Source organism: Arachis stenosperma, chromosome 9 (genome assembly GCF_014773155.1).
Source record: "Arachis stenosperma cultivar V10309 chromosome 9, arast.V10309.gnm1.PFL2, whole genome shotgun sequence".
In the NCBI taxonomy this organism is placed as follows: Eukaryota; Viridiplantae; Streptophyta; class Magnoliopsida; order Fabales; family Fabaceae; genus Arachis; species Arachis stenosperma.
Window position 1 is genome coordinate 25,530,565 of NC_080385.1, and position 21,131 is coordinate 25,551,695.

General features: G+C 33.1%; 2 protein-coding genes and 1 long non-coding RNA gene across 3 annotated transcripts; 2 read left to right on the forward strand and 1 right to left on the reverse strand.

The window, feature by feature from the left end:
- The first annotated feature begins 479 nt into the window (after positions 1–479).
- LOC130949272 (pectinesterase-like) lies at positions 480–2,809 on the forward strand. The gene is made up of 2 exons (XM_057878040.1): positions 480–1,497; positions 2,094–2,809. The coding sequence occupies exons 1-2, from the start codon at positions 480–482 to the stop codon at positions 2,807–2,809; spliced, it is 1,734 nt and encodes a 577-aa protein (XP_057734023.1).
- A 5,166-nt stretch (positions 2,810–7,975) lies between these two features.
- On the reverse strand, positions 7,976–8,643 carry LOC130947401 (uncharacterized). The gene is made up of 3 exons (XR_009072643.1): positions 8,547–8,643; positions 8,277–8,348; positions 7,976–8,123 (listed from the first exon to the last, which is right to left on the reverse strand). It is a non-coding gene; the product is annotated as an uncharacterized LOC130947401 (long non-coding RNA).
- Positions 8,644–13,408: 4,765 nt separating this feature from the next.
- LOC130948120 (pectinesterase-like) lies at positions 13,409–15,817 on the forward strand. Its single transcript, XM_057876832.1, has 5 exons — positions 13,409–13,689; positions 13,968–14,418; positions 14,494–14,524; positions 14,630–14,878; positions 15,099–15,817. The coding sequence occupies exons 1-5, from the start codon at positions 13,409–13,411 to the stop codon at positions 15,815–15,817; spliced, it is 1,731 nt and encodes a 576-aa protein (XP_057732815.1).
- Positions 15,818–21,131: the final 5,314 nt, after the last annotated feature.

The window sequence follows — 21,131 nt, forward strand, 5'->3', positions numbered from 1 at the left end:
TATTTGATGTAGTAATTTTTACTTATCAATTAATTTATGTTAAGAAATTAAAGACCTTCCAAGTCCACCACAAAAACCATGCGGTTCCCCAAGACTACAGGCACTTGAAAGAGTCTCTATGACTACTTAATATAGGAATTTCCGAAATCAGCAACAACATTGAACACTCATTCACGTAAATATTGGAAGTCTCATTATCTATTCTAAGACTGCTAAAAATAACTTCAACATTGAGCTTCCTATAAATACATAAAACTAATCCTCAGTTCAGATAATCAATAATACTTTGATACACATACAAATCAATCATCATCCTCCCAAATAATAAACCAATAAAGCGGGAGGGAATTTAAATATCATATTCCCAAAAATTACATGTTGTTCTCCATAGTTGTTTCCTAGGATTAAAAAAAAAAACAATTAGAAAAAGAGACAAAAAACAAAAAAGGGAAGAAAGAAAAGAGTGAAACAAATACAAAATGGCCGCAGGAAAAATCCTTGTGTCCGGTATTTCCCTCATCCTGGTTGTGGGTGTTGCCATCGGAGTAGTTGTCGTCGTGAACAACAAGAGTAGCGATCCTTCATTAGCAGAACACCAAAGGACTGTAACTTCAATGTGCCAGGGGACCGATGACCCTCAGCTTTGCCAGGACACGCTCAAGGATGTTAAATCCTCAGGGTCGGATCCTAAGGCCTACATTGCCGCCTCGGTGGAAGCAACTACTAAGAGCGTGATTCAGGCTTTGAATATGAGTGATCGGCTCTCAGTGGATCATGGCAGTCAAAGCCCGGGCATCAAGATGGCCCTTGATGACTGTAAAGATTTGTTGGAATTTGCCCTAGATAGCCTGGAGGCTTCAGCAAATTTGGTCCGAGATAACAACATTCAAGCTGTTCATGATCAGACGCCTGATTTCAGGAACTGGCTGAGTGCTGTTATCTCGTACCAACAATCTTGCATGGAAGGTTTTGACGACTCGCAAGACGGCGAGGCCAAAGTGAAAGAGCAGTTGCATACTCAAAGCTTGGACCAGATGGGGAAACTCACTGCGATCACGCTTGATATTGTCACCGATTTGTCGAAGATCCTTGAAACCTTTGGGTTGAAATTGGATTTGAAACCTGCCTCTCGCCGCCTCATGGAGGCAACCGATAACAATGTGGATGCAGAAGGGTTCCCGGGTTGGATGTCTGCAGCGGATAGGAAGCTCATGGGAAATGGCGGCGGCGGAGGTGGCAACGGTGCACCAAATGCGGTGGTTGCTCAAGATGGAAGTGGTCAATTTAGGACCATTAAGGATGCTATTAACTCATATCCTAATGGCTTCAAAGGAAGATACATTATCTATGTTAAGGCTGGGGTTTACAACGAGTATATTATCATTCCAAAGACTGCAGCGAATATTCTTATGTACGGTGATGGCCCAACAAGGACTATTGTCACTGGTCACAAGAACTTTGTAGATGGTGTCAAGACAATGCAGACTGCAACCTTCGGTAAGGAGTTGTTTATCTATACTTTTACATCTATTATTTATGTTTTCAATTGTGTGTTTTATTTGTTTCCTTTGAAGATCAAAAGTTAACATGATTGAACTGAAAAAGAAATGGTAAACTAAAGTTATAACTATTTTATTTCAATGTTATTTAGAAAGATAAATAATAAAAGTACCATTTTAAGTGACAAAATAACCCATAATACATTAGATTTTGTGATCTATTAATATTGTTACTTTGAATTATATTTTTTTTATCCCCTTCGTTAAATCCCTTTAAGAAATTCTAGTGCATTTGATATTATTATTCTTCCTATTGTTTGTCTTTGTCTTCGTTAAATTTTTAAAAATTAAAACAAAATTTGAGTTGATTTTCATGTGCTAAAATTTTACCTTGTCATTGACCAAAGTTGAAGGAGTAGATAATTAAATTAAATATTATTACTGTAATATCACATTATTACATGTTAAATGTGAATTTTTTTTATTGTAAAGTGTGTAAAAAATAAACTCATAAAATTGTATTAGTAATTTTTTATAAATTATTTTATTTATTTTAAATTTTAAATTCTAAACACTTATTTTTCATGTATGCAGCGAACACAGCGCCTGGGTTCATCGCGAAGTCAATGGCATTCGAAAACACCGCAGGTTGGGCAAAACACCAAGCAGTGGCGTTCCGAAACCAAGGAGACATGTCCGCTTTCTTCGACGTCGCTCTGCATGGTTACCAAGACACCCTCTACGTCCAAGCCAACCGTCAATTCTTCCGAAACTGCGAGATCTCCGGTACCATCGACTTCATCTTCGGCGCATCCGCCACCATAATCCAAAACTCCAGGATCATAGTTCGGAAGCCAGGTCCCAACCAATTCAACACCGTCACGGCAGACGGCACGGCGCAAAAGAACATGGCAACAGGGATCGTTATCCAGAACTGCGAGATCATGCCGGAGAGGGAACTCTTCCCTGACAGACTCTCAGTGAAATCGTACCTTGGTAGGCCATGGAAACAGTATGCAAAGACAGTGGTTATGGAGTCGAATTTGGGTGACCTTTTCTCACCTGATGGATGGGCTCCTTGGGCTGGATCCCAGTTTCTTAATACCTTGTACTATGCTGAGTACAACAACGTTGGACCCAGTGCTAATGTTCAAGGAAGGGTTAAGTGGAAAGGTTACCACCCAAACATTGATAGGAACCAAGCTGCGGCATTCACTGTTGGACAGTTTCTCAAAGCGGGACCCACTGGTACTGCTGATGATTGGTTGAGGGCAACTGGCATTCCTTACGATGTTGGATTCACAAAATGAATAGCTTAGCTTCCGTGGGAGGTTAGAAGCCATAGGCAAAATGTAATTCCAATTTCGGAGTTTTTCCTTTTCTTTTCTTTTTTCCCCTTTTTTATTCCTTCTTTTAAGTGTAGTTGTATAATTTTTGTAGTGTACGGTATGGTTTACACTTTGAAGTTTTTACTGTGAAGCTCAGGTGAAACCATCTTTGTACATGTGGTTTGTAACCGTAAGAGAATTTTACAACTAATATTATTTATTCGGTTCCGCTACGTTACCAACAGCATATCTGCCAACTTCTGCCAACTCTTATTTATAATTGTGTTTTATGGAAGTGTGTTCATAGATGTGTCTAATAAAAATGTCTTTTTTTATAACTGTGTTTAATAAAAGTGTCTTTATAAATATATTTTCTGGATGTGTCTCTTTATATATGTATTTAAAATATATTAATTATTAGATAATATGTTGGTAACCTATACTTTTCCTTATTTATTTGGTGATTTCTTTCAAATTTATGGTAATTTTGTGGGTGATTTATCCTTGCTTAGGTGTCACCAGCCATCACAAACATTAATCAAAAAAATTTTTTAAAGGTATATTAATTGATGAAATATAAAAGTCAAAGCTCATAATGAATCTATAGCATAAATATATCACATGGTACTGTATGAATAATTGTTATATATAAATACTGAATGATGTGAGTAAATTAAGATGAATTTAAGGATGGATTTTTTTATTTTATTTTTTTACTTTCATGTTGTTTTTTAGTCCAACCTATAAAGAGTAAAGCTTAAAAATTAAGTCTAATAGTTATGCAGTAGTAAGGGGCGTACAAGTTAGAATCTAACCACTCTTTAAAATTTTAAATATTATAATCTTAAATTAGTCAATTAATTTTATAATTTTTCTCTTAAATTAGATTATTTTATAATTTCAATTTTGATATGATTTCAAATTTTATATGTTTAATTTATTCTTTTAATTTTATCTAAATTTTTAAAGGTTAATAATCAAATTAGTCATTTAAAGATGAAATATTTTTTAAATTCGTCTATGAAAAATTTTATCAATTAAACGGGTCTTTTAAAGATTATAAATGAATTATATTTGTTCTTTAGTTAATCTATTAACAAATTTTTGTCAATTATTGATGATATGAAATGTTAATAATAACATATATAACACCTAACATATCTAATTAGACGTTGACCAAATATATTTATAAAAATCTATTAATTTAATAGTTCGATCATATTGGAAATAGGGTTTATGTTTGGGAAAAAGAATTAAATTAATATATTTTCATAAACATAGTGATCAGTGTTCAATTAGACATATCAAGTATCATGTATATTGTCAATTAACGTTTTGCAACCTCAATCATTAACAGAAATTATTAATAGTGTGACCAAAAAATAAATATAATTAATTTTTAATTTTTGATAAATTAATTTGATTAAAAAAAATTTTAAGAATGAATTTAATTATTAACCCAAATTCTTAATTTTTTTTCTACCTTAACGACAATGTTAAGAGATTTAGGGTGGATTTAAGTAAATCTACTAAGTAACTTACTAAAATGACTTTGAAAATATAATTTTTAAAAGTTGTAATAGTTATATTTGGTAAATCAAATTAAAAATAATTTTTAATAAGTATAAATAATAATAATAATTGTATTTGATAAAATAAATTTAAAAATTTAAAAATTTATAATAGACAAAAATATATAAATAAATTTAAATATTTATTAGAATTTAATTTTGATATATATTTTATATAATCATTCAATTACATCTGTTCTTTTAGATAATTATTTATGTAATTAATATGAAAAATAATTATTTTTATTAACATAACATTATGTGATTAAATATATGTATAAAAATATTTTATATTAATAATATATCAAAATTAAGTTTTATTTATTAATATATAAAATTATATTAGATTTTAATTTTAATAAATACAAATTAACTTTTAAAAAACTTTTTAAAGTACATATATATTATGTGGTATAATATAAATAATATAGAATATAATGTAATGTGAAAATATTTAATCAATCAATTAATAAACTCTAATATAAAAAATTTTTTAAATCAATAATTATGATGGTAATACCTAAACAAAGATAAATCACCCATAAAATTATTATAGGTTTGGAAGAAATCACCTATTTATTTATATGAATTATGTTTCATGAGGCTTATGGGGCTGAGATGAATAGAAAGAAATTGGAGGATTGCCGGCGAGGCTGTCATTAGTAACCTAGGCTAAGAACTAATTAATTTTCTATCAACGAAACTAATTTGCCCTTTTATTTTAGGTAATGTTATTATACTACTCTTTTAAAAGTAACATGTAAGTTATCTTTTTTAATGTGCACATTCGAATTCAATATTTAGTTTAATGCATTGTTATATATTTATTAAAATATGAGTTTAAATTTTTTTTATATTAACTAAATTCTAAACTAAAATATTGATGTGACAAATTAAAAATAAAAACACAAATTAGTATTACCGTAAAAATTTTCAATTTAAAAAGTTTATCGTGTCAAGTAGATCTTTAAATTTAAAAATTTATTCTATACAATTTGGTTTAGAATTATATGACAAAAAATTGAAACACTTTATATCTTGTTTTTTAAAAATTAATATAACTAGTTTGTAATTATTTTTTATGAATGTCTGAATTTTTATTTAATTTTTGTTAGAAATAAGAGATTTTGTGTGAAAAATAAAAGAGTAATATATAACATTATTTTACAATATTTTGTTAAATTTTCAACAAATTTTAATGATCCGGAATCAATTTCTTATTTTTTATTTTATTCGATAAATTAGTCATCCAACAAATTCTACTAAAAATTTAAAATAAATAAACATACATTAAAATATAACACATAAAAAAGGATAACTTACATGTTATTTTAAAAAGGGTAGGATAATATTATGTTTTCTCAAGTTTTTAATTTTCTATTTAATTATGTAATTTCAATTGGTTTTATAACACCCTAATATACAAATTCTTATACTCGAGTCATAAGTCAACGATATTAAAGTGGCCTGTACGACTCTCAAGGTGGATTGTAATATATAATATAAAATATAATTGAAAGTAAGTATTAAACGAGAAGCCTGAAAAATGAGTAAAATAAAATCGCGAAGCGTAACACTCATGTATCAACAAAAGATAAAGCGTGCATCGATAACGACATAAAGATAAGAATGAGATCAAAACATAATATAGGTATATGATATATGTAAATAGCTACTAGTCGCGACCCGCGAAATTTAGGCCGACTAGGATATAGAGTAAAAGCAGTTTGACAACAAAAGTTTCCTATCTCTCCCAAAATACATCAAGCCTCTATAGGCAAATTTTTAAAAGGATTAAATACATAATGTACGTTCTTCAAAATAAAAATACGGAGAGATCCTAAGCAGAAAATAAACAGAGTCCAAAGATCTTCGCTATCTCTCAGATGAAGCATAGCTCACCGCTGAGCATTAGGACCTGCATCTGAAAAATAAGAGATATATACGGAATGAGAACCCTCGACCCATGGGTTTCCAGTACGGTAAAAGTGCCAAATAAATTCAATGCACTATAATACAAACTCACTAAGCGTCCTAAGCTCCCTCTCATTAATTATTCATCCTAGGTCCTCACTAATCCATAACTTGGCAACTATCATAGGGGATTCTATCTCTAACCCAATATCCTTCATACTTTCACTACTTTCCAACAAAATAATCTAAGAATTGAACCATCCCTCAAGTAATTCAACTCTTATACAAATACAAACAATATGGGCAAGTAATGCACAGGTAAAGCAAGTAAGACAATTAGCAAATAATCAGGAAACATGTACAATTAGGCAAATCAAAGCAATTAAGCGATTCCAAACAATATCAAACATATGCAGATTATGCATGCCTGTCCTACGGTCGATAGGTCTCATTTGTCAGTTATAAAGCCAACCCGATAAGTCTTGGTAGCTAACCGTGGACGGAACACCAAACATGGAGCAAGTGGGACAACCACAACTAGAAAATAGATTAATACAGACAGATTTACAGACAGATTTAGTCTTTATTACAGACAAATTTTTGGTTACCGACGAAATTACCGACGGATTTTGTCCCTCTGTAAAAACTCCATCGGAAATTATTTACCGACGGATTTTTTTTCCGTCGGAAAATTACCGATGAATTTTTATCAGTTACCGATGGATTTTCCCTTTGTAAATTCTCCATCCATTTCTCGAAGACAACGAACTTTCCGACGAATTTTCCGTCTGTATTTACAGACAGATTTTCCGACGGATTTTCCGTCTATAATTATAGACGGATTTTTCGACAAATTTTCTGTCTGTAATTACAGACGGATTTTTCGACGGATTTTTTGTCTGTAATTTAAACTTTGGAAAATCATCTCACTCTAATTACAGATAGAAAATCCGTCTGTAAATCTGTCAGTAAGGTAAAATAGATTTTTTTTTATTTTTCTAATTACAAAATAAACTTGTTTTCATACAAAATAAATATAAATATAATACAAATTTTTATCTAATTTGTATTCGAATATTTATAATATTTTAAAAAATAAACATATTCATCGTATTATCAAACTAAAAGAAAAGTATTATAAACAAGCAAGTCAATATAATTCAAAACATAAACAAAATGTATTGATCATCAACTATAATTCCTAGTATATTGTTCAACCATACTAAAACTATCAGCTATAGTCTTCAGTGTCATCTTCATCCTCATCATCATCATAGTCCTCCTCCGAAGACATTGAGGGTGGCGGCGGTGGTAGTGGAACTGAACTAGAACTACTTGACGCTCTAACCTTCTCATAATAGTTAACATAAGCCTCATTCCATCTCTTCTGTTTCAGCTTTTCCTTCTTGGCCTTTTCAATTGCCCGTTCCAACTTTTCTAACTTCTTTTGAGTCTTTTCCAAAAATATAAATGAAAGTTACTTTGGATTACTTCCAAAAACTAGTTTCCAAGCAGTGATGTCAAAAGTGCCAAAACAGCAATGATAATCATGATATTAAGAAAATAGTTTGACTGTAGGGACTTATCTGGGCTTCCACCAATTGCCTCATACTCAGATCGAATCTTCTGCTTCATAGCATCAAATAGCTCTCTCTGTAATTCAAATAGGCACACTATTGAATTTTTTATTCCTTTCTTCTTCATTTAAGACTTCCAAATTTTACATGGATATCACATGATTTGAAAATACTTCTTCCTGTATTACTAAAAGAAGATACTGGGACAAGAAAACATGACACTTGTTTTTAATCCTGCACCAAACCAGAAAAATTGAAACCATAAACAATATGCGCATATATATGAAATTTTCTTGTGTTAGTCTTTCACGAGATGCCTAACAAATTTCTACAACTGTCAGCTAAACGAATAGTAAGATATGAGTATAAACGGTGCAAGAAAAAAACCTTTCCAGTTGAGTACTTTGCTGCTTCAAACTTCTCTTCTTGTGGCTTTGGAGAAGGATCTAATACTATGCCCTGACAAAAACATACCAAGGGGAAACTGGGAAACTTGGTCAAGAACTCATTATATGGACCCACGTATGTGCAGGAAACGAAAAGAAATGCTCAGGAAGCTTTATATAAACAAGAACTAAATCTCCAGGTGTAGGTCACATAAGCAAGTCCATGATATATAATTTAAATAAATGTAAGGGTAACTTAAAATCAACAAACCTCTGGAGGATCAAATTTTGCACCAAGGTTGCTTAGCTTGGCATGGGCTTCAGCATAATCGTTGAAGAATGCTACCTGATCCTCAGCATACTTCTCAAGTTCTCAGCATAAACCTGCAAATTACACAGAAGTTTAATTTTATGTGCATTTGTAAAATAGCCATGGAAAATAAAACTCCAGTTACTTACCTTGAAGGATGGATCCTCAAAAAGAACAACATCTGTTGGCAATACCAATAAATCTTCATCCTTTTTTTCCTTGATGTCCTGCATACAAAAGGGAATAAGGAAATCATAACCCCCTGCATACTCCCCTACGCTACCAATGTCCATTACTTTTTTTAAACTTTTTTTTTGAAAAATGGTGATAGTAGAAGTAGTGGTAAAGACCTTGAAGTATGAGTTATCAAACTTCAACCATTGTACTGTCTAGGATTGTCCTCTAGGTGCTCCTGGTCCATCTTTCTGTAGATCGATAGAAAATTGTAATTATAAAATATTCTGATAAGGAATAGGCAAAAAGGGCATATAATATGCAGTGTAATATGCAGTATATAGAGAAGATTAACATAAAACATAACATGCCCAAAGAAGGGACTTTTAGTGCTTGCTGATAATGTAAAATACGAACTCGCATTCAAACTAGATATTTGAAAATCTCGGGATTGCTTCAATGGCAGAAGCCAGAAGAGTGAATTCAGCGATTGCTTTGTGACATGGTCAGTGGAATATTCCCTCTTAAAAGTAGGGGAAGCTATCTATATAGGATTTCGTGAATAAAATCATGGAAGAAAAGAAGAAAAAGACGACTTGCACGACCTTGTATGGATAGGATCTACTATCAGATGGAACCCGCCCATGTGGCATTCAAATCTTCTATTTGCTAAAAAAAAGCATTTCTTACCGAACCGGGTAAATTCAAAATCACATATAATATTTCCAGGATTCAACTTATTACCTTGATCCTTGTTGGAAAAAACAGAAATCACCTTGTCGTTCAAACCTATTCTGTAGAAAACTTGACACAAATGATCAGCCGGTGAGGGAGGACCAGCATCTGAGTACAGAAATGTTTTTCAGTTAGCTATATCAACACAATTTTAAAAGTGTATATATTAACTATACTCTAAAAATGCATGATTTAAAATTTTAATAGTTCTAGACTTGTGTCTCACCCGGTACTTCAAATCCGAACCTACTCCATCCGTAAACATTCCTAAATATACCTAAACTCTGAAACACTTACATAAAATTGATCACAAGATCAAATAGTATAAAAAAATTAAAAAATTTATTACTAGGAGTACAAAAAATATCTTTTTATACATACTTCATCCAAAACAAGCTTCAAAAATAATTTAATTAATTAAGCTAAAATTATATAAATTTATTGATAAATTTCATATTTTACAAAATAATTTAAAATGATAAAATAAAATTTATTACTGCGCATCAAAATGTTGGCCTTAATTTACTTCTTCATTTCTTTTATTAATTTAATGAGAAAGGTTAGACAACTCTAATTTTTTGGCCGTCATTTAATTTGATTATTAATTTATTTTTTTAATTTAATAATTTAATAATATATTTTATTTCATATTTTTAAATATTAATAATTAATTAATAATAAAAGTAATAAATTTTGATAATTTTTTAATATTTTTTTAATTTAATTTTTACTTTCTATTTTTATTTTATTTTCAATAGTTTAATTCATCTAGTAAATTAAATACTCTCAAAAGTAATTACCCTGCTCCATGCATTAATAAATTTACGGACCCTCACTTGGTCAAAATCATGGTCAGCTGCAACTCCATGCTCCACATGGTTACTTTAAGTGGTCAAATACCTATAGCCACTCTAGTAGTCATGGAACAAAAGAAATAAACACCATCAGAGATAGCACCAATTTTAAATTGCTTTTAGCCTAATTTTTTATTATTTTCTAAATATTTTTTAAACCTTTTAACAAAATTAACTACACATTAGACAACAACAAAAATTAATTACACATTTAAGTAAGTTTTAAACAATAAATTAAGGTGTAATTTGGATAAACAACTTAATTAAATTTAAAAAAAATAGCTTAATAAATAATAAATAATTATATTAAAAGTAGCTTATAAATAAATTATTTTGTGTTGGAATTTTTAATTTTAAAAGTATTTATTTTATAAAAATAAGATAAAAAGTAATAGTATTATGAGAGAAGTCATTTTTTCTAACTTTTTTAGCGCTCATTTGGCTAGGTTCATAAGTGATTTTTTTTTAACTTTTAACTTATGAAAATGTGTAGTATTAATGTCGGGTACAATTTTTAAAACAAAATTGTAACTTTTTAAAAAGTTATTTTAGTGTTTAAGGAGAAGTAAAAAAAAAAAAAAAGACTTTTCTTATAATAAAAAGTTTTTTATCACTTTTCTCTTAAAATAGGTACTTTTAGAACTAAAAAACCAAACACAACATAACTTATTTATAAGTTACTTTTAATATAAGCATTTATTGTTTAAACTATTTCTTCAAAAGTAACTTATTTATATAGTTTTTTAAAAAATTGCATTTTAATTTAAAAATTATACCAGATATTAATACTACTACTTTTTATAAGTCAAAAATTAAAAAAAATTACTTTTAAAACTTTTCAAATGGCCTGAATGACTTATCACATTTATGATCAAACCATATGCAATTCAATTTGGCCTTAAATTCTAATTCACCTTAAATTTTATACTTTTACTTATAAGGTTTAGGATTTAGGATTTAACTACACATTTAAGTAAGTTTTAAACAATAAATTAAGGCGCAGTTTGGATAAACAACTGAATTAAATTTTTTTAAAAAAATAGCTTAAATAATAAATGATTATATTAAAAGTAGCTTATAAATAAATTATTTTGTGTTGGAATTTTTAGTTTTAAAAGTGTTTATTTTATAAAAATATGATAATAAATAATAGTATTATGAGAGAGGTCATTTTTTCTAACTTCTTTAGGGCCCGTTTGGTTAGGTTCATAAGTGACTTTTTTTAACTTTTAACTTATGAAAATGTGTAGTATTAATGTCTGGTACAATTTTCAAAACAAAATTGTAACTTTCTAAAAAGTTATTTTAGTATTTAAGGAGAAGTTAAAAAAATAATTTTTCTCATAATAAAAAGTTTTTTTTATCACTTTTCTCTTAAAATATGTACTTTTTAGAACTAAAAAACCAAATACAAAATAACTTATTTATAAGTTACTTTTAATATAAGCATTTATTGTTTAAACTATTTCTTTAAAAGTAACTTATTTATATAATTTTTTAAAAAATTGCAATTTAATTTTAAAAATTATACCAGATATTAATACTACTACATTTCATAAGTCAAAAATTTAAAAAAATTTCTTTTAAAACTCTTCAAATGGCCTAAATGACTTATCTCATTTATGATCAAACCATATGCAATTCAATTTGGCCTTGAATTCTAATTCACCTTAAATTTTATACTTTTACTTATATGTTTGTGAAATTAATTAAAATTAGCTGTTAAACTTCAAATGCTTTAATAATTAAACTCAATTTATAATAAATTGATGAACTTAATTATTTTAAACAAGAAGTGAATATGATTATACCTAATTTAATGAAATCAATCCAATTTAAATAGAATTAAATTTCTTAAAAATTTGATATGTTACAAAAAAATATAGCGGTAGCTTATTGTTTGCATTTATGAAACTTTTGATTATGCTACTGTAAAAAAATTGATTATTCAACTATAAAAAATTAGTAACCAATATTTTTATATTTTTAAATTATTTATATTTTGATATAAATGTAAATCAAATTTGATAATATTATTTATAAAATTTTTATTATAAATATGAATCGAGTTTAATTACACTATTTATAAAATTCGATTATAAATGTGATAACTGATCTTTTTTATTTCAGTATGTACTTTATGATTGATATTTTATGTTTCTCTAACATGGTTGCTAATTTTTCTATTATTATGGGTCAAAATTTTTTTTGTCCGTGCATTTAAAAGATAAATAACTAAATAAAATATCGAGGAAAAAATTGTAAATATCTTTCAACCCTACGTACATTACCTGATCTTAAACAAAGAAAGAATTTTTTAGTAAAAAAAATTAAAAAATTTTAATTTATATTAGCCATTACTTCTAATCAATAATCTAACATCTTTAATCTATAATATATAATCTATAATCTAACATCTTTTTTATTTCTTTTGTCTTTCCAAATACAAGTAAAGGGATTAGTCGTCCTCAACGAATTTGTGGGGATTATCTTAACCATGAACCGTTGATCATATGATCCACATGTGAGTTTATCTTCTAATAACCATGCAATCCCCTAAAAAAATGCCACCAAAAAAGGTAAAGAACGATCATACCAATCCCAAAAAACAGGACAACTTTAACTTGAAATAATGTTGTCCGAGGATGTAAATATAGCTATTTTTGAACGCTACTAGAACCTTGAAAAGCCAATCTTGCCTTATTATAGTAAATTTCCGGCACTTAGATTCCAAGAAATCAGCAATACCTCCAGACCCTAAATTCTGAAAATAGTGTGAGACATACCTCATGCATTGTCACCGTTCATGATGAGAAAACAAGTATCTATAAAATCCTCATTTTTTACCAATGTGTCTCAAAGCTCAGGGCAACCGCCCGGAAGGGTAATAAACAAACTTTAGAAAAAACTTCTTTTCTTTCTCTTATTTTTATTTTTCGACTTTTGTCGAAAAAATATATAGAAGAAAGAAAGAGTATATATAAAAAAAAACAAAAAAAAAGTAAAAATATACATAAATATAAATATAAATATATACAAAATTATAAATAAAAAAAATAAATGAAAGGAAAGGTAATAATTTCTGCCACCTGTCTCATCCTCGTGGTGGGTGTGGTCATCGGAGCGGTGCTTATTGCAAACAAGAAGGATGACTCCGGTGCTGACAACATTGAACTTCATGATAAGGCCATTGCCACAATGTGCCAAAACGTTCTCAACCAAACTCTTTGCCGTGACATCTTGGGCCCAGTGAAGGGAACCACAGACCCCAATGAATTCATTGCGGCCGCAGTGAAAGCCGCCACGGAAAGCGTCATCAAGGCCTTGAACATGAGTGACAGGTATCAGTTACATTGCACACATATACATATATATTATAAACAAAAATATTTGATAATTAAAAAAATTACCCAAAATCAGGCATAACTTATTTTATATATATTAATATTCAATAATTATTACAATAATTAATAAATAATAAATAAGATAAATTCTGGCTACTTTGTTAGTCTCCCTACATTATCGTATTATAAATTTCTCAATGCAATTGTTGAATTATTTTTATATATTTTTACTCTAACAATTGAATGAATTGATTCATTTATGAATGGGTCCAAAGGCTAACAGTTGAAAAAGGAAACGGCAGCCCAGGAATAAAGATGGCACTGGAGGATTGCAAAGACCTCTTGCAATCAGCCATGGACAGCCTCCAACTTTCAACATCGTTGGTGGACAGCAAGAATATCCAGACAATTCATGACCAGTCCGCCGACTTCAAGAATTGGCTAGGCGCTGTCATCTCCTACCAACAAACTTGCCTCGACAACTTCAACGAAACCGACAGCGGCGAGAAAGTCATCAAGGAACAGCTTAACGCAGAGACCCTAGACCAAGTTATGACCACAACAGGACTCACTCTTGATATCCTCGCCGACTTGGACAGGATCCTCGACCAATTCAACTTGAAGATCGACGTCCACCCTGGCTCTCGCCGCCTTCTAGCCGCGGACGTCGATGACCAAGGGCTCCCAACCTGGCTCTCTGCCTCAGACCGGGACCTCTTGGCCGAAGTCGATGTCCACTTGGCTAAGAGACACCTCCTAGCGAAGGTAAAGGGCAAGGGTAAGGGTAAGGGTAAGGGCAAGGGCAAGGGAAAAGGTAAAGCTATTGTTGCTGGTGCCGCTGCTGGTGCTGTTGCGGGTGCTGCAGTTGGTGCTGCTGCCGGTGGTGATCAGGTTAAATTCTCTCCTGGATCCATTGAACCGGTGACTCGAGGACCAGCTCATGTGGTGGTTGCTCAGGATGGAAGTGGCCGATTCAGGACTATCAAGGAAGCTATTGATTCTTACCCACCTGGCTTCAAGGGTAGATACGTCATTTACGTTAAGGCTGGTGTCTATAATGAGTACATTATTATTCCTAAGCATGCTGTGAACATTCTTATGTACGGTGATGGCCCTACAAGGACTATTGTCACTGGTCGTAAGAACTTTGTTGAAGGCGTGAAAACAATGCATACCGCCACTTTTGGTAAGATCCTTTACATTTTTGCCACCTTTTTTTAATTTCATGTTGCTTTTTGGCTGACCCCTAACTATGATGAACCTTCAATATTGGATAGAAAAGAAAAGAAATTGAAGTTGGAGGGGAGTAGACTGACATTTGAATTTAATTTGCACTTCTTATGTTGAGTATATTAAGATGAAGACAATGATGTATGTTATAACTAGTATTTTTTGAATGCATGCAGCCAATACTGCTGATGGATTCATTGCTAAGGCAATGAGGTTCGAAAACACCGCTGGTCCGAAAGGACACCAAGCTGTGGCACTTCGAAACCAGGGAGACAAATCAGCTTTCTTCCAATGCCAAATCTTTGGTAATCAAGACACCTTGTACGTCCAAACCAACCGTCAATTCTACCGCGACTGCGAAATCTCCGGCACCATTGACTTCATCTTTGGCACATCTCCAGCCTTGATCCAAAACAGCAAGATCATTCTGAGGAAGCCTGATGATAAACAATTCAACACTGTAACTGCCGACGGCACAACGCAACCCAACATGCCCACCGGAATCGTCCTCCAGAACTGTGAGATTGTCCCAGAGCCTGCTCTGTTCCCTGCGAGGTTCACCACCAAGTCATACTTGGGTAGGCCATGGAAGCCTTACTCCAAGACACTGATTATGGAATCAATGATCAGCGATGCCATTCACCCAGAAGGGTGGTTTCCTTGGGCTGGAACCGTGCACCTTGATACTTTGTGGTATGCTGAGTATGCAAATACTGGACCTGGTGCTAATGTTCAAGGAAGGATTAAGTGGAAGGGTTATCATGGCCTTATTAGTAGGAACGAAGCTGCACGGTTCACTGCTGCTGAATTTCTCAGAGGTGGACCCACTAGCGCTGCTGAACCATGGTTGAGTGCTACTGGCATTCCTTTTACCGTTGGCTTTACAAGGGCTTAAAAATCACTACTCTCAATGTTGGAAGAGATTTATAATGTTATTTGTACACTTAAATGGGTGTTTATCGGTTAAAATTTAGCGAAGAAAATTCAATATATAAACGTAAATAGAAGTTAAGTTCTTATTAATGGTTGTAAATCAACTGTACAAATGTAAATCACCAATTTATGTGTTCAAATATCATTCTTTCCTGTTCAAATCGGTGAATGCATGGTGAGATATGGTCGCAAATGGTGGTTATTCTGTTCTTTGCAAATAAATAAAACATAAAAGAGTTTCTGGGGACGCTAATAAAATTATAAATATTATTGAACTTCTTGATGTATGTTAGGCATTAAATTACTCTCACCAACTATTTTGATAAATACTAATGCGTTTTGAAAAAAAAAAAAAAGTGCAACAGCCTCTTCTAAAAATTAACTCGTAATTAATTCAAAAAAAATATTTTAAATTTTATATTCTAAATTCTAAAATTTAAATTGTACATATTAAAAAAAGTGTAGAACTATTTAATTTGTAAAAACTATTTAAAGATAAATGATCTATAATTTTATATATACAAAAGTAATAATCCTAAATTGATAGATATTTTTTTATTATTTAGAACAAAGTATGATTATCTAGGAATAATATACTCTTAATTATAAAAAGAAAACAGAACAATAATTCTTTAACATTGTTTCGGGCTTACCTAAAACCAGATGATTGGGCTTGTTTGTGAGACCCAAGCATTCAAGAAAAATGGTCACCGACTTGTCTTGCGTCAGGGAGCCGCCGTCCGAGTTATATGTTTTGAGGAATGGGGGGTGGTACCTATAAAGATACTCCAATGTCTAAGTTAGCAAGGGGTTGAGCAAGTTTAATATATTGGAACTTACTTTTACCTGAGTACTTCAGTGTATTTATAGGTGATGGACTAATAACCACCGTTGAAGTAGTTCCACTTCTGATGGTGGATAACCGTCCCTTTATCTTAGGGTTGTTGAGATCTCTCTTCTAGAAGTGGGTGAGAGATTTAAGGAGGCAGTTACTTATTTGAATAAGTGTCCCTTGCCAGCTCATGTCGAGTCTGACCTCTTTGAAGAGGTCGGATGGATCAGCAAATGCCAACCCTTTGGATTGGGCCTTTTTGAACTTAATTGGGCCTGGCCGCCGCTTTGGGTCAGGGTATGAACAATGCCCCTACTCGAATCCGATCTCTTTGGTTATGAGTTGGATTTGAGTATTAGTTGAATTTGGCGATGTTTATATTTCTTTTTAAGTCGGGAAGCCGACGTGATTTTGAAACCAACATGATTTTGAAACCGATGTGATTTTGAAGTTTTTCAACCGTCGCGTCTAATCAAACATCGCGTCCGTTTGGCTTTTGCATTTACACGTGGAGGGCAGTCACATTGGTAACGGCGCATTCTTTTAATGATTGCATCGTTTTACAGTTATGCCCCTAGTGTCTTATAAATACCTTTCCCTCATTCTCTCTTTCTTTTCTTTCGTCTTCTTTTCGAAATTTCCTTTCTCTGTTCTTTTCGTTTACTCAAATCCTTTTTGACTTTCTATTCGTGGGTGCTTCGTTTTCACGCTTCGTCTTCGGGAGTTCATTCTTTCTATGATTCTACAAAGAAGGTTAATTCTTCTTTCTCTGGTTTCCCTTTATTGTTTTTTTCCGTATTTTCTTTCTTTCTACTTGGAATAAAGTACTCCGAAAGGGAATTTTGAGTATATTCTTGACGTATGTTTGTTGTTTGTAGTGAGAAACTTTTGGGATTTTGTGTTATTACTTATAATTTCTTTTATTAACTGTTTTCCTTATCTACTTTGGACGAGCTGCCTTATCTCCAAAATCCTGTTTGTTGATGGTTTCTTTTTCTTTGTGCTAATGTAGGTTTTTATCATTCATTTCCACTTTTGAAAATGTCTTCACGCATTCCTGAGGCTTTGTTGCAATGGGTAGATTCTTTCGTTTTATCTTAACATTCCCTAGTAGATGATGTTTTTATAACTGAACTTAGGAAACATCATAGGGTTTGTGGCCTTGAAGCTGACAAACCCAAGTATGACCCGGAGGATAGAGTTTGCTGTGGGAGGCTTACTGAGTCTGACCCTCATTTCATTTTCATGTATGATTGTCTTTTCACCCATTTGGGGGTTACCTTCCCTTTTTCTGGTTTTGAGATGGAGGTTTTGTCCCACTGCCAAGTAGCTCTTACCCAACTCCACCCTAATTCCTGGGGTTTCCTGAAAATTTACCAGTTCATCAGCCAAGAACTTGACTTTCCGATTTCTTTAAAGGTCTTTTTCTATCTTTTTCACTTGACAAAGCCCTTTAGTGCTTTGAATAATAAACAACAATGGGTGTCCTTCCAAGCTATCCAAGGCCGGAAAGTTTTTTCCATCTTTGATAAATCTTTTCATGGTTTTAAAAACTTTTTTTTCAAAGTCCAAGCCATTGAAGGCCACCACCCCTTTTTTCCTAGACGAAGACAATGACTCAAATTTCCTTTATACTGGGTAAAAACCTCTCCTGTGGAAAAATATGGTCTAGTGGACTTGGATGAGGTAGATGAAGCTGTTGTTGAGTTTTTCCAAGAGGCCTGGGGGCGGGCTCCAAACCTGGACACCAAGAAATTTCTTCTTGGCTCTCCAAGCTTTGTCCGGACTAAACTAGGTAGCTTTTGCTTTTTGTAGCAAACTTCAGTTACTTCCGACTTGTGTTAATCTTGTTTGCTCATAACCGACTTGTGTGCTAATCCTTTGACTTTATTTTTTCCAGAAAAAAGTGAAGAAAAGTGGGGCGGCAGCTTACCAAAAGGTACAGGAGGCAAAGAGAAACGCTTGGGCCCGAGCTGCTTAGTAGCAGGAAGGTGGGACATCCACTACTTCCTCTCCTCGAACGTCGGACGCTGGGGCAATTTCTTCTGGTAAGGCCAAGTCGGTAAATCTCCCTACTACTCCTCCTCCTCCCTTTGTGCCTACCCCTCCAGCTCCTCCCTCTTTGGAACTGGTGCGCGAAATTGTGATCACTACAACTTCACACAACTAACCAGCAAGTGCACTGGGTCGTCCAAGTAATACCTTACGTGAGTAAGGGTCGATCCCACGGAGATTGTTGCTATTGAAGCAAGCTATGGTCATCTTGTAAATCTTAGTCAGGCAAACTCAAATGTATATGATGATGAACGAAAATAACATAAAAGATAAAGATAGTGATACTTATGTAACTCATTGGTAGGAACTTCAGATAAGCGCATGAAGATGCCTTCCCTTCCGTCTCTCTGCTTTCCTACTGCCTTCATCCAATCCTTCTTACTCCTTTCCATGGCAAGCTTGTGTAGGGTTTCACCATTGTCAGTGGCTACCTCCCATCCTCTCATTGAAAGCGATTGCATATGCTCTGGTCACAGCATAGCGGAATTCATCTGTCGGTTCTCAATCAGGCCGGAATAGAATCCAGTGATTCTTTTGCGTCTGTCACTAACGCCCCGCCCTCAGGAGTTTGAAGCACGTCACAGTCATCCAGTCATTGAATCCTACTCAGAATACCACAGACAAGGTTAGACCTTCCGGATTCTCTTGAATGCTGCCATCAGTTCTCGCCTATACCACGAAGACTCTGATCTCACGGAATGGTTGGCTCGTTTGTCAGGCGAGCACTCGGTTGTCAGGCGATCAACCATGCATCGTGCAATCAGGAATCCAAGAGATATTCACTAAGCCTCAGATGCTTGTAGAACAAGAGTGGTTGTCAGTCACTTTGTTCATGAGTGAGAATGGTGATGGGCGTCAATCATCACCTTCATCATGTTGAAGAACAAGTGATATCTTGGACAAAGAACAAGCGGAATTGAATAGAAGAACAATAGTAATTGCATTAATACTCGAGGTACAGCAGAGCTCCACACCTTAATCTATGGTGTGTAGAAACTCCACCGTTGAAAATACATAAGCATAAGGTCTAGGCATGGCCGAATGGCCAGCCTCCCAATGATCTAAGATAGCATAAAACTCAAAGATAGCTACCAAGATGATGTCAAATACAATAGTACAAGGTCCTACTTATAGAAAACTAGTAGCCTAAGGTGTACAAAGATGAGTAAATGACATAAAAATCCACTTCCGGGCCCACTTGGTGTGTGCTTGGGCTGAGCAATGAAGCATTTTCGTGTAGAGACTCTCCTTGGAGTTAAACGCCAGCTTTTATGCCAGTTTGGGCGTTTAACTCCCATTTAGGTGCCAGTTCCGGCGTTTAACGCTGGAATTTCTGAGGGTGACTTTGAACGCCGGTTTGGGCCATCAAATCTTGGGCAAAGTATGGACTATCATATATTGCTGGAAAGCCCAGGATGTCTACTTTCCAACGCCGTTGAGAGCGCGCCAATTGGGCTTCTGTAGCTCCAGAAAATCCACTTCGAGTGCAGGGAAGTCAGAATCCAACAGCATCTGCAGTCTTTTTTGGTCTCTGAATCAGATTTTTGCTCAGGTCCCTCAATTTCAGCCAGAAAATACCTGAAATCACAGAAAAACACACAAACTCATAGTAAAGTCCAGAAAAGTGAATTTTAACTAAAATCTAATAAAAATATACTAAAAACTAACTAGATCATACCAAAAACATACTAAAAACAATGCCAAAAAGTGTACAAATTATCCGCTCATCACAACACCAAACTTAAATTGTTGCTTGTCCCCAAGCAACTGAAAATCAAATAAGATAAAAAGAAGAGAATATGCAATGAATTCCAAAAACATCTATGAAGATCAGTATTAACCAGATGAGCGGGGCTTTTAACTTTTTGCCTCTGAATAGTTTTGGCATCTCACTCTATCCTTTGCAACTCAGAATGATTGGCTTCTTTAGGAACTCAGAATCCAGATAGTGTTATTGATTCTCCTAGTTAAGTATGATGATTCTTGAACACAGCTACTTTATGAGTCTTGGTCGTGGCCCAAAGCACTCTGTCTTCCAGTATTACCACCGGATACATACATGCCACAGACACATAATTGGGTGAACCTTTTCAGATTGTGACTCAGCTTTGCTAAAGTCCCCAATTAGAGGTGTCCAGGGTTCTTAAGCACACTCTTATTGCCTTGGATCACAACTTTATTCCTTCTCTCTTTTTTTCTTTTCTTTTCTTTCTTTCTATTTTTTTCGTTTTTTTTTTGTATTCACTGCTTTTTCTTGCTTCAAGAATCATTTTTAATGATTTTTCAGATCCTCAGTAACATGTCTCCTTTTTCATCATTCTTTCAAGAGCCAACATTCATGAATCACCAATTCAAAAGACATATGCACTGTTTAAGCATACATTCAGAG

Coding starts and splice junctions, on each gene's coding strand:
- LOC130949272 (XM_057878040.1), top strand. CDS start 480: ATGGCCGCAGGAAAAATCCTTGTGTCCGGTATTTCCCTCATCCTGGTT. Junction 1,498..2,093: donor AATGCAGACTGCAACCTTCG/GTAAGGAGTTGT, acceptor TCATGTATGCAG/CGAACACAGCGCCTGGGTTC.
- LOC130948120 (XM_057876832.1), top strand. CDS start 13,409: ATGAAAGGAAAGGTAATAATTTCTGCCACCTGTCTCATCCTCGTGGTG. Junction 14,419..14,493: donor ACCGGGACCTCTTGGCCGAA/GTCGATGTCCAC, acceptor GGTAAGGGCAAG/GGCAAGGGAAAAGGTAAAGC. Junction 14,879..15,098: donor AATGCATACCGCCACTTTTG/GTAAGATCCTTT, acceptor GAATGCATGCAG/CCAATACTGCTGATGGATTC.